Source organism: Xenopus tropicalis, chromosome 4, assembly GCF_000004195.4.
Source record: "Xenopus tropicalis strain Nigerian chromosome 4, UCB_Xtro_10.0, whole genome shotgun sequence".
Classification (NCBI taxonomy): domain Eukaryota; kingdom Metazoa; phylum Chordata; class Amphibia; order Anura; family Pipidae; genus Xenopus; species Xenopus tropicalis.
In genome coordinates, this window is record NC_030680.2 from 51,561,495 (window position 1) to 51,573,332 (window position 11,838).

An 11,838-nucleotide genomic window follows, 5' to 3' on the forward strand; every position below is an offset into this window, starting at 1 on the left:
TGGACTCCTTTAAGGCCAAAGGCTTCTGTAAGGCTGGGGTCAATTGGAAATGAAGTTGATTGCATGGAAATAACCTATCTGATGCAAACAGCTCCAGTGACATGTTTGGCAGTGTTGGACCCAGCCAGGGATACATCAGTACATGTGTTGCTCACTATCTGCAGGAATACCTAGCATTTTGCCTACTTTAAGTTTGGCAGCAAGTTCAAACTGACTGCAGGGTGCAAGATTCATATAAAACAAGCAAAAAAATATCATTTAATCTGGCCACTGGTCCTGATTTCTCGCAGGGCCCTTAGGGGCATTCTATTCTGCTTCAGATTATGAGCACCCTACTGCACATTATATTTTTGGTTTAAACCTTTGGCTGCTGTTTTGGGAAGGTATGGAGAATAGTGGTGCAATAGTCTTAAATTGTCTGTATACATATACATACATTACATGGAAGACAGATATGTAATTGGTTTCCTAAATTATGTTCAGGTTTGAGAGTTCAGTTTCCAACTATACACATGTATACCTGCCACTATTACCCTAGTCACCATTACCTCCACTGCAACATTTCTTGGAAATAAAATCATTATAATTACATAATCATTAATCACTTAATGACTGGCTATGTACCCTTTGCAAGCAGCTAAAATTTAACTGAAAAGGAACAAAACCAACTTCCACTTTGGTAAAACTACAACTCGAGCAATGATTCTACTCTGGAGCAACAAGTTACATGTTCTGTGCTAAACAGCTCACTGCTCAAGCAAATGTCCTTTGCCTAGATGAACTTAGCTCTCAATGTAAGCCTTGTGGGTTCCGCTAAAAGGAGACCAATACCGGCTAATAAAAATGGCTTAAGAAAAATGTTTTCTTAGTGTAATTAAAACACTAAAAGCAGAACGCATTTTGTTAAGCCACTTAATTAAAATCCTTTTACATATTTTAGTTGGTTGTTAGGTTCATTTACAAAACATACACTGCACAGTTTTCTAGACAATATGATGCATCAATTTATTGTACATTTTAACTAAAGTGCAAGCTTTTGAGCATACAGTATGGGCACAAAGTGACATTATATAATGCAGAGTAGAATACTGATTACAGTAAAATCTTCTCTACAGCAGCTAGCAATCAAAGCACAATGCTAGAACTGTTACAGAATGTAAACATTAACACTACAATTAGTGTAAAATTACCCCATTCCACAAGGAATCATATGGCATCAACAGATACAATCTGCTCAATTTGTATGTTATATACACATCTTTGGATTGTTAGAAAACAAAATGGTTTGTGTAGGAAATCCTTCAGAGTAAAGCCACTGTTCAAAAGATCTAGAAAGCATCTGTTCCTTTAGGCTTTTCACCATGTAAATAAGGGAAGACTATGCACATGCAGTCATTTGTCTGCATTTGTCACAAATGTCTTATTTTAATCATTGGTCAGTGAACCACAGCAGGAGGTCCTTCGGGAATCAATGACGCAAAGAATGTTTTGAAGAAAATCCAGGCTGTTGTCAAAAAAGATTGTGCTTGGAGAGTGGCAGCTTCAGTTCTGTCAGCAGAAGGATCCTCTAAATGATCATTTTCTTCCTGCTGTATAAAGAATAGATTTAATGTCTTAATATCTAAACACCCTAGCATTTCTTCAAGGCAATGAACTTTACCATCCAAATGCCCCTCACATTAAGCACAAGGTAACTTTGGTCCTTACTAAGGGCGAAGATACGCACGGTGCTTAATTGCGGTAACTTGTATATTGAGCTATGGCCGCTATATTGTTTTTTTTTTTTTAAAGTCACAGCAACTTTACCCTAATAATCACTTTCCATGATTCAGCAATAATCAAAACTATGTAAATACATCAATCTACTACACGCAGCATTTAGGGTACTTCCTTGCTGCAATTATCTTTGTTTATCTTCCTGTCTTGGCAAATACCATTGAAAGCATATATATTATATGTATATTATATATATGTATATATATAATGCTGTCCAAACTACCTGCAAATTGTTGTTCTGATCCTGGTGATTGGGGGCAGCCATTGGGGGGATATTTACATTTGCAGCTTCCTCAGGGGCAGGTCTTGGTCTGAATGGAAACCATCCAGCATGGTGCCTGTGGGGTTAATAAAAGAAAGTGTTAGGGCAGACATTTAGCATGTATGACTTATTAAAACAGGAAATAAGATTAACAGATTTTCAGTTATAATTATTAAACATGAATCATAACTATTGCACATGATCTCAAATAATCCACAGACTAGATAGTGAAATGCCAGCAATGCTGCTTGCCCAATGGGCACACTACACAAAAATGAGAATATGATGAAAATAGTTGCATTAACTTGACAATCCCCGATTTTATTCTTGGGGAAAACGCAGTCAGGAAACACAATGAAAACAGCAAGTAAAAGTTACCACCCTGCCTGAAAATGCAAGTAAAATGCAGTTCAAGTGTGCCTACAAATTTACAAGTGAATTAACTTTTAAACAAATGCACCAAAGATACTGTATTGCGTCTATTTTCAAGGAACGTAATATAAAGGCATGTATAAAAGTGATTCAAATTAAATGTTTACACTGTCACCCTAAGACTACAATTGGGAAAAAGACTTATGAAGGAAGAAATGACGTCCCTTTACATGGTGCAATTGTGCCATGCTTAGTTACAGGTTTCAGCCTAGAATTGCCTTTCTGAATGCCTACCCTCATTACTGTATGGCATCATGGAAGGCTATCAAAAACAGTCCAATTAACTGGTTAAGGTTTGTCAGTTATGTTTTTAACTTACAAGTACATAAGAATCATGGCACCCAAGACCATCATAAAGCGGCTCAGACTGGAGTAGAAGTACAGAATACTCAGGAAGATGGAGAATCGTGCAGCTGTGTAGATCCAGTCCAGCCAGTCTCTGTGTACATCATCCTCTTCTTCTACCAGTCCTCCTTGAGCGTTCATACGCAAATTAGGATTGGCCACTGGATTAACTGGAGCCTGAACCTCTGGATTCTGTGGTTGGTTGTTGGCTGGGAAAGGATGAGGTAATGGGTCTGGTGCAGCAGGTGGAACCACTGGTATTTCCTGGCCTCTCTGAGAAGGGGATCTACCAGCTGCAGCAGCAGCATAGCTAGTAAAGAAATACAAGAAATGTATTATGAATTGGTTTAATGTGTCCCTTTTGTTTAACAGCAAAAACACAAATGCTACCAGTAGCTAGTAATACCCAGCATTTGTAAAATGCATAAATACCATTAAGTGATACATTCAAAAACAATTTGAGCAGTTTAAAATGGTATTCCCTAATTTTAATTAATATGTTTGAACTAATGCCTATAAACACTTATATTTATATAAATGTGATTGGCTGCTGGAAATGTACTTTACACTGAATTCTAGAATTCTTGTGAGATACAGGGTATTCTAATATTTAACTGTGCTAATTCATAAAATGATGAGCATCGGCTAGCCACAAACCATTGGCTTAGGCAGGGATATCCTTAAAATAAAATGGGACTTTTCTGTAATGAGAAAAAGTGTTACCCTAGTTCAGTATCCTGTAATAATCAGCAGTTAACTTTTACTTGCCCCCATCAGTTAAAATATTATAGGAAACATGTATAGTAAACTTTGCTCATCATGGCATAAAACAATTTAAAACTAACTTCAGAATTCTTAGATTATTTGGCCAGGAACATTGTACATTTGGATTATGAAAAGAGACTTACTATTGCATGTAGTATTGTCTGGCATACATGTGTTGAAGCCACATGATCTGCTGGGGACTGTATACTGGGTAAGCTGAAAATGCAGGACTTGCTCCTTGAGGCCTTCAGAAAAGCAAAGGAAAGGCACATCAAGTCTTGCTCATCTCATCACTCAAAAAAAAGAATGTAATCAATAGGCAAAACTATAAAAAGAAATACCTAGATGTGTTGCTACCATCTGCCGAATTGCTTTGTGGCAGAATCCGTTGTCTAATGCCATCAGCCTCAGAATTCACAGTGTGAGGTTGAGCAGATGAACACCCAGGATGTTGGCTGCTGTCCTGAGTCTGTAGAAAACCATACATTAAGAAAGTATTATTTTTACTCATAACAACAATGTTTTGTTTCACACCTAAGAATGCAGGTAAATGCTATACAATACAATGTAATGTAAACAAAAAAATGTGGCATTAAAATTGTCCAATTTTTGTTGTATATACTAAAACCTATAAAAATCCAAGGTATAATTATCTTAACCAAAGCCTGAAACAGTTACCTTTTAATGGCATATGTTTGTGATTACATAATAACTTTACAGGCTAACATGGTACCATGCTTTTACCTGAACTGAATATGTGTACAACAGAACAACAATGTTAAAGACATGGGGTATATGAATGTAATTAGTCAGTGTTTAAAAGTGGTCTTTTCTGTGGGTCTTCGCTTTTCGCTTTTCCTTTAACACAGAGGGTCCTATATTTTTATGCTGTGTAAAATGAAATTCACCAAAAATATAGCTTGAAAAGATGTGCAAAACAAATGGCAAATTTATCATGGTGTGTTCTATTTTATGCCGCCTGAATTTGATGCTCTAGGAAAAAAATGTGACATCATTTTTTAGGCACCGAAGCCTGGTGATGTGGAGATATATGGAATGATATTAATGGAAGGTAATTGGCTAATTACTTTTGTTGCATAACAGCAACAGTGGAAAACTGTTAAGGTGGCCATACACGGGCCGATTGTAGCTTCCGATATTGGTCCCTTAGACCGATTCGGCAGCTTATTGGCCCGTGTATGGGCAGGAACGACGGGCAGGTTAAAAGATTTAGTCAGATCGGGACCGCATCGGCTCATTGATGCAGTCCCCGAACCAAATGCGCCCACTGCCGCTGTTATAATTTAATCAAATTAGCCTACATTTGCCCGATATCCCCCACCCATAGGTGGGGATATCGGGAGAAGATCCGTTCGCTTGGTGCCCTCACCAAGTGAGTGGATCTTAACATGTATGGCCTTTAGCCAATGTTACAACAGAAGGCAATGCTTCATATGTATACAATAGAGTGACAAAGCATATGAAGCCTGGTCATATACTGCCCATCACTGATTTCAGAAATCGCTGACCCTGCCATAAGGAATAAAAATCATATGTTATCAAAGTAAGGTACCTGATTTAATGGGATCCTTTTGGAACAAACAAGGTGCAGTACATGTCTGCTCTCCTGTAAAAAAAAATAAAAATAAACACAGCTTTCAACAATCATTCTATCAAAGCACAGCTTCAGATTAACATTTTCTGTAGGGGGAAAAAATTAGAAGGTGAACTACAGAATATTTACCATAGAAAGAACTTCATTCAGTTTTAGGTGATCAGGAAGCAACTTCCCAGCATAGATCAATCTCTGATCTTGTTCCATCTAAAAACAAACAGACATAAGAGTTGAGGATCTACTCGCAGAATCCAGAGGCCTAACTAGCATACTCTATGATAACTTTAAGCTATTAAATCCCAAGCCATTGCCAGAGATTTAGAAGATGGTGACATGTCACTTCTATCTTAGCACCCAGGACGGGGTAGCTTTCAGCAAGCAAGAGCATTGGCCTGGGTTCTCAGGTAGGCAAGTACAATTATTGGGGGTTGGTTAACATTTTGGTACCCCAAATGATTATAATGCTCCTTGTCCTTTTACAGTTTTAGACTGCCAATAGCAGGTTCTCAGCTCACCAGCTCTCTTTAGATCAGACCCCAAATGTCTATTTATGCACTTCTGGTATTCAGTATAAAAATGTAAAACCACCAGAAAATGACCATGAATCACTAATGTTCTCAGAGAAGCACTCTGAATTAGAGGAAAGGAAGGTGCTTACCATCACTTATTCAAATGACAACACGTAGCAGTCCTAGTGGTTGCAAATTGTGTTCTATAGTGCTTCTGCTACAGTGCAAATACAAATCACCACAACTTCTGCCAGACTTCTTGTTACTACCACAATAAGAGTTGATTAATACTACCCCCAAAATTAGAATAATATAGATACATGCATAGTTAGAATATGTGCCCACAGTGACAGAATATGGTTTTAATGATAGACTGTTGACAAAACTACTGTAAGAGGAATTAAAGATACCATGTCAGAAAAACAAGACCATGTTCCAAGCCGCAATCACAAAAAAAAAACATGACATCCCATGAAAGTCTAATTTGATCATAACTGTTATATAATGCATAATCTATAATTACTGAAATAAGCATATATAGTAAGAAAATCAGCAGCTGACCAGTCACCAAACTTTATAACATTGTTAGTGTAGCCGACACAAACACTTTAATTGCCTACCATTTCTCAGAATTGAAAAAACTGCATACCTACTTTTAAAAGTCAGAAAATCGACTTGTAAATCAACAGCAACCTTCAACAACAGTTCAGATAGCAATGTCAGCATTCCAAGGATACCAAAACACCCCTCAAGCTCCTATTGGCAACTCCCTTCTTTAAGCTTTCATGGAATGCTGGGAGTTATACAGTGACAGTCCAAGGGCTGCAGGCAGCTCAGTTACAGCTCTATACCATAAAATATCAGGTCAGACCAAATGAGGGTTAGCAGCACTCACTAGTGCTAATTAAGAGACAATGGTATATACATCACAAATCTTTCCCTGCCTTTATAGATGTTACATAGGGACAACAGACACAGGAATGCCATTTGCCCCATGTCACCATTGAAGTATTATATGATTATATATCACTTTGCCTGCCTCAAAGCGGGCACTAAAGACTACAGATCTCTCTGGCGTAGAAAAACTAATAATGACGATGTATTAAGGGACAAAGCCCTGCTTTAATCTTGCGATGTTATTGGCAAGAGCAGCCATATTGGTACAGTAGGCAGACGGTCGCAACAGCCCAGTCAATACCGACAACCTAAAGAGTTAGATTTTTTTTTTTAAATCGGACGTGGCACAAATTATTACACCCGTGACGGGACCCGGAGCCATAAAATGGAATTACAACGAGGCCCTGATTCTGACGCTTTAACCAAGGCTGAACAATATTACGCAATTTATACTGAGCAACAATCTCACCAACAACGGCACTAGTGTCAAACCCTGCTGAAAGGACAAATGGAATTGCCAGTAAACAGACTCAGATCCAAACACATCGCATATATTTGGGTGGGAGTGGCTTAGGTTACACGTCTGTCGGACGATTCTTACCGGCTCCCCTGGTAGTTCTTGCCTTAGTTGTGTTTTCAGTTCACGTACAGTACAATTTCGAGGTGCACTGATCTCTCTTTCCTCCTGCCTGAGGCTGGGACTGCGTATAAGCAAAGTTACTTCTCCGTCCGACATGACTGTAGCACTGACACGCCACTTCCGGTGCCCCTCTCAACCAACTTCCCACAACCCTCTAACCAGTTCTATCTACAGTGAGCTCGCCGCGTCAGAGCAGATTCCTTTATAGTCCAAAGCGCTTGTTGCCAAACAACGTGTGGCTGCTTCTGATTGGCCAAATTAGGGTCTCATGGTACTACGTGTGCGAATTAACTTCGAGCAGTAACTGGGGGTGGAGTCAGTCTGATGCAATCCTGGTGGTTTGGTTTGGAATGTCTAGTTTGCTACAGCTCTCTGGATAGCGGAGTTGTCGGCCATGTTGTGACTGAGGCACAATAAATGGCGGCGGGTGAGAAGCGATAGACCCTGAAATGCCAATTTGCGCACGATTTAAAAAGGCATACAGAATTTTGTATTATAGTAAATTAAATGCTTACTGGCTTTAGACCACTATCTTGTTAAAATATGCAGAAAATAGGAGACTTGGCCAAACGTTGTTGCTAAGGGTATTATATAGATTTCTAAATTAAAAGGGAATCTACTACAGTAGACTAGTAGTGCTTGGCATGTATTTGCTGTAAAAACGGCAGGGCATTAAAAATATATCTTTGTAGTTTAGTAAAGTGTGATGCTTAACTATAAAATAAGGGTTGTACAGTTTTATTCAAATAAAGTTCCCTTTTTGATATTGTTTACATGACAATAAAAACATCAGTGAAGTCTCAGAAGGCCAAACCTATCCAGAAGGCACCATAAAGCTAGAATGTAATTATCATTAGTATTGAATCCAAATGATTTCAACTTATGTTGATGCATAAGGCTTGATGTTCTGGGTGACATGCCACAGCTACACTGAAAGTCCATAGGAAAAAAAGCATGAGAGGGCCTTAGGGTTGCCTCCTGCCTGGTGTTGCTGCTTAATGCCAATTCTGTAAATAGAAAAAAACAACATAGGAAAGAAAGTATTTTTTCCAGAAAAGGTGGCAACCCTAGAAGACCTGCGTCATTATGAAAAAGCCATGTTAAATAATATTCTGGACACTTGAGATTCAAACAAGGCCCAAATAATATTCTGAGTAAATACTAAACTCAGTGTAGTTTTGCCCCGCACTGGTAAAAGTTGTGTGTTTGCTACAGTAACACCACTATAGTTTATATAAATAAGCTGCTGTGCAGCCACGGGGGCAGCCATTCAAGCTGGAAATAAGGAGAAAAGGCACAGGTTACATTGCAGATAACAAATAACCTCTGTAGAATACAATAGTGTTTTATGTGTTATCTGCTATGTGCTTGTGCCTTTTCTCCTTGAATGACTTCCCCCTTGGCTACACAGCAGCATTCTGTATAAACTATAGCAGTGTTTCTGAGGCAAACACACCAGCTGTACCAGTGCAGGGCAGCATTACATTATATTGGAATTACTTTTATACACTCTAATTTTTTTTGTTACTGTTCCTTTAAGGCTCTGAAGTTTTTAAGATGAGCAAATGAAGATATTATTTTATTGGAAGACTGGCTGCTGTCCATATATTTTTTTTCTGGTCTGAGTAAATACTAAACTCTGTGTTTTGTATGTGATTGCACACACACAACTCGTATAGAACATAGGTCCTGCCAAATTAGCAGGAAGGCTAGTGCTGCTGTTTACCATATAACTTAGTGCTAAGTTAAAATGCATTGCAACTGGGTAGGCAAGAATTAAAACCATAGATTTAATAATGTGCTTTTAGTAATACAGCACCTGATCTAGGAACTAGCGCTTATATTGTAGTGTCACCCACTGTGACCTACAGCACTTATATTTTGCCTATTTGTGTCTGTAAGTTATCCACCCATCTAGATTGTAAGCTCTACGGGGCAGGGACCTCCATCCTCTTGTGTCTTTGACTCAACTTATTGCAACTGTATCTTGCATTTATTTGTATTTATTGTTATACTTTGTATTTATCTATTATTATCTTAATAACCCCCGTTTGTATTAATGTATCCTACTGTACAACACTGCGTACATAAGTAGCAATTTATAAATAAAGATATACATACATACATACATACATACATACATACATAATCCTGGTTGTCAGGTCTGAACTGGCAGTCTGTAGAGTCTGGTAATGCCAAAGAGGCTGCTGTAAGATGCCATAGACATAGATGCCTCAGTGAGCACATTATTTCTGTATATGTTAAGGCATGCCCTGTATAGGTAGGGCTAGATTTTAACATCCTTTCTATAATTGTTATTCATCCTCATTCAGCTGTGTTCAGAATTCCCATGCTATAACCTATGTATTGAAATTTGTATGTAGATTAGTTAAATCGTTTAGTAACCCAACCCACTTCTTTTGCAAAGAGTACATTTGACTGAATGGGGTGACTTGTTTATAGTTTGTTGAGGAAAACTTTTACCATGCAAATAGCTTATTGTTGCAGTCAATTTCACCAACAGATCTGTTTTTTGTCTGTTATCAATTAATCTTATTAGGGAACACAGATTGATGCGTAGAGGTTTGCATAATGAATTTAATAGTTTGAGGATGCATAGGTGCCAACATTTGAAAAAGATTTCCAGTGCCTTTTTAAAGCTAGGTCTTTGTTCCATATGCAGATTGTCCTAAAAGTAGGTTTTTAATGCATAATCACCATATATTACATAATTAACTTTCATGGTTATAAATATAATTGTCTGTTAAATAGTCTTTCCCTGAAAATAAGGTATTGTTGGCAGCTGTAGATGTACAACATCTGCATAAATCAAACACAGGTTTTAAGCTCTGCCCATGCTGTGTCCCCAAAGCATTACGCTCTGGATTTACATATTGACCCCTTTTTCAGAGGGACCTTGCCTGGGGACCATTGCTGGCTTCTGCCCGCTGTTTTAATTCAATAAGAAATATTTTTGCTGTCTACATCCACTCCCCTCCACTGCTACTTACTTCTGTCTTACAAACATCTCCCCCACTTTCAAACCACTCTTAAAATCCACTCTAATGATTGTTCTATACGAGGAGAAGGAGATTGCTTAGTGGTTAACTGAGGTTTCCATGTTCACAGAGTGAAACCTGGTGAAATATTTACATGCAGTAAATGTAGAATTCCCAGAGGTCATTGTACTGTAGAAAGCTTCTTGTTACACCACCAGGCGCTGATGACAGTTATGTAAATTATTGCAGGACGAACCCCTGAGAGTTTCATTTTGCTCAGACAGTTTTAAAACAACTCTTATAGGCAGAGTATGATGTTGCATTGCTGGTTTCTGAATAGTTTTCAAAGTACACATTGACCTGATGCAGTGTTAGGGAGGTAAATCAAACAGACTATGTGCTTCTGTTTATTTTCCCTTCTACGTGTGCCAGCATTTTTCCTTACATATTTACAAATAATACTCTGTTTAATTATTTCTTGCATTCTCACGAAAGCGGGTATATAAATGTTGAGTCACATTAAAATATCTTTTTTTTTTATATGGTGGTTTAGATTTGTTTTTGTTTAAATATAGCACTTTTTGGTCCCGAAACATGTTGTATGTTTTCCCAATAAAGGGATGCAGTTAAAAACGACTTTTTTTTACTACAATTTTTTAGCCTATATTTTTACCAATAAAGTTGATAATAAAAGTTTACATAGATATAATTAAAATGATACCAATAATACAAGACAATAGCACTGCAAAGAAAATATAAATATTCAATACCATTAGTATAACAGAAAATGTGTAATTCATACCAGAATTTAGGGTACAAACATGTATATACAAAAAGCAATGTAATAGGTAACCATTACAGTGTACAGAAAGATTTTAATAACCCTAACCCTTTAGGCTTCTTCTGATTAAAACATTCATTAAATACAAGTGTCCAGACATTTTAAAGGACTAATTCACAATCACTGCAAATAATTGAAAAGTAAACATGGAACAGCATTGCATTTCTAAGGGTATTATAATCGTGTATTTTCTAAATGCAGAATATATAAAATCAGCCCATTAATATCTGGGGGCTGATTTACTAACCCACGAATCCGACCCGAATTGGAAAAGTTCCGACTTGAAAACGAACATTTTTCGTTACCAATACGATTTTTGCGTAAAAACGCGAGTTTTTCGTATCCATTACGAAAGTTGCGTAAAAAGTTGCGCATTTTTCGTAGCGTTAAAACTTACGTGAAAAGTTGCGCATTTTTCGTAGCGTTAAAACTTAACGCTACGAAAAATGCGCAACTTTTCGCGTAAGTTTTAACGCTACGCAAAATGCGCAACTTTTTACGCAACTTTCGTAATGGATAGGAAAACTCGCATTTTTACGCAAAAATCGTATTGGTAACGAAAAATTCGTAAAGAATCCGAAAAAATCGCAAAACATACGAAAAAATCGCAAAGTACCGATCATTACGAAAAAAACGCAATCGGACTCCATTCGACCCGTTCGTGGGTAAGTAAATCAGCCCCCTGGAGTGCTATACTGGGTCCTTACCCCTTCTCAATACAATCATGATTTAATTAATAGAAATTCAGGTATTCTAC

The 11,838-nt window shown here is 37.7% G+C and overlaps 1 protein-coding gene across 3 annotated transcripts; it reads right to left on the reverse strand.

Moving 5' to 3' along the window:
• Positions 1 to 979: 979 nt before the first annotated feature.
• Positions 980 to 7,430, reverse strand: herpud1 (homocysteine inducible ER protein with ubiquitin like domain 1). 3 transcript variants are annotated; one of them, NM_213681.2, is given in 9 exon segments: positions 985 to 1,512; positions 1,515 to 1,589; positions 2,000 to 2,114; positions 2,790 to 3,125; positions 3,724 to 3,825; positions 3,922 to 4,049; positions 5,154 to 5,207; positions 5,325 to 5,402; positions 7,203 to 7,385. In NM_213681.2, coding segments are annotated over 9 exon segments (1,110 nt in total). In that variant the 5' UTR covers positions 7,338 to 7,385; the 3' UTR covers positions 985 to 1,425.
• Positions 7,431 to 11,838: the final 4,408 nt, after the last annotated feature.

Bases quoted from the DNA above. Each gene is read 5' to 3' on its own strand.
- herpud1 (XM_012960788.3), bottom strand. From the start codon at position 7,337: ATGTCGGACGGAGAAGTAACTTTGCTTATACGCAGTCCCAGCCTCAGG. The intron at 4,050-5,153 runs GTACCTTACTTT...GGTTTTCTACAG, and splicing joins AAAGGATCCCATTAAATCAG to ACTCAGGACAGCAGCCAACA. The intron at 1,590-1,999 runs GTAGTTTGGACA...TTCTTTATACAG, and splicing joins ATCAGAACAACAATTTGCAG to CAGGAAGAAAATGATCATTT.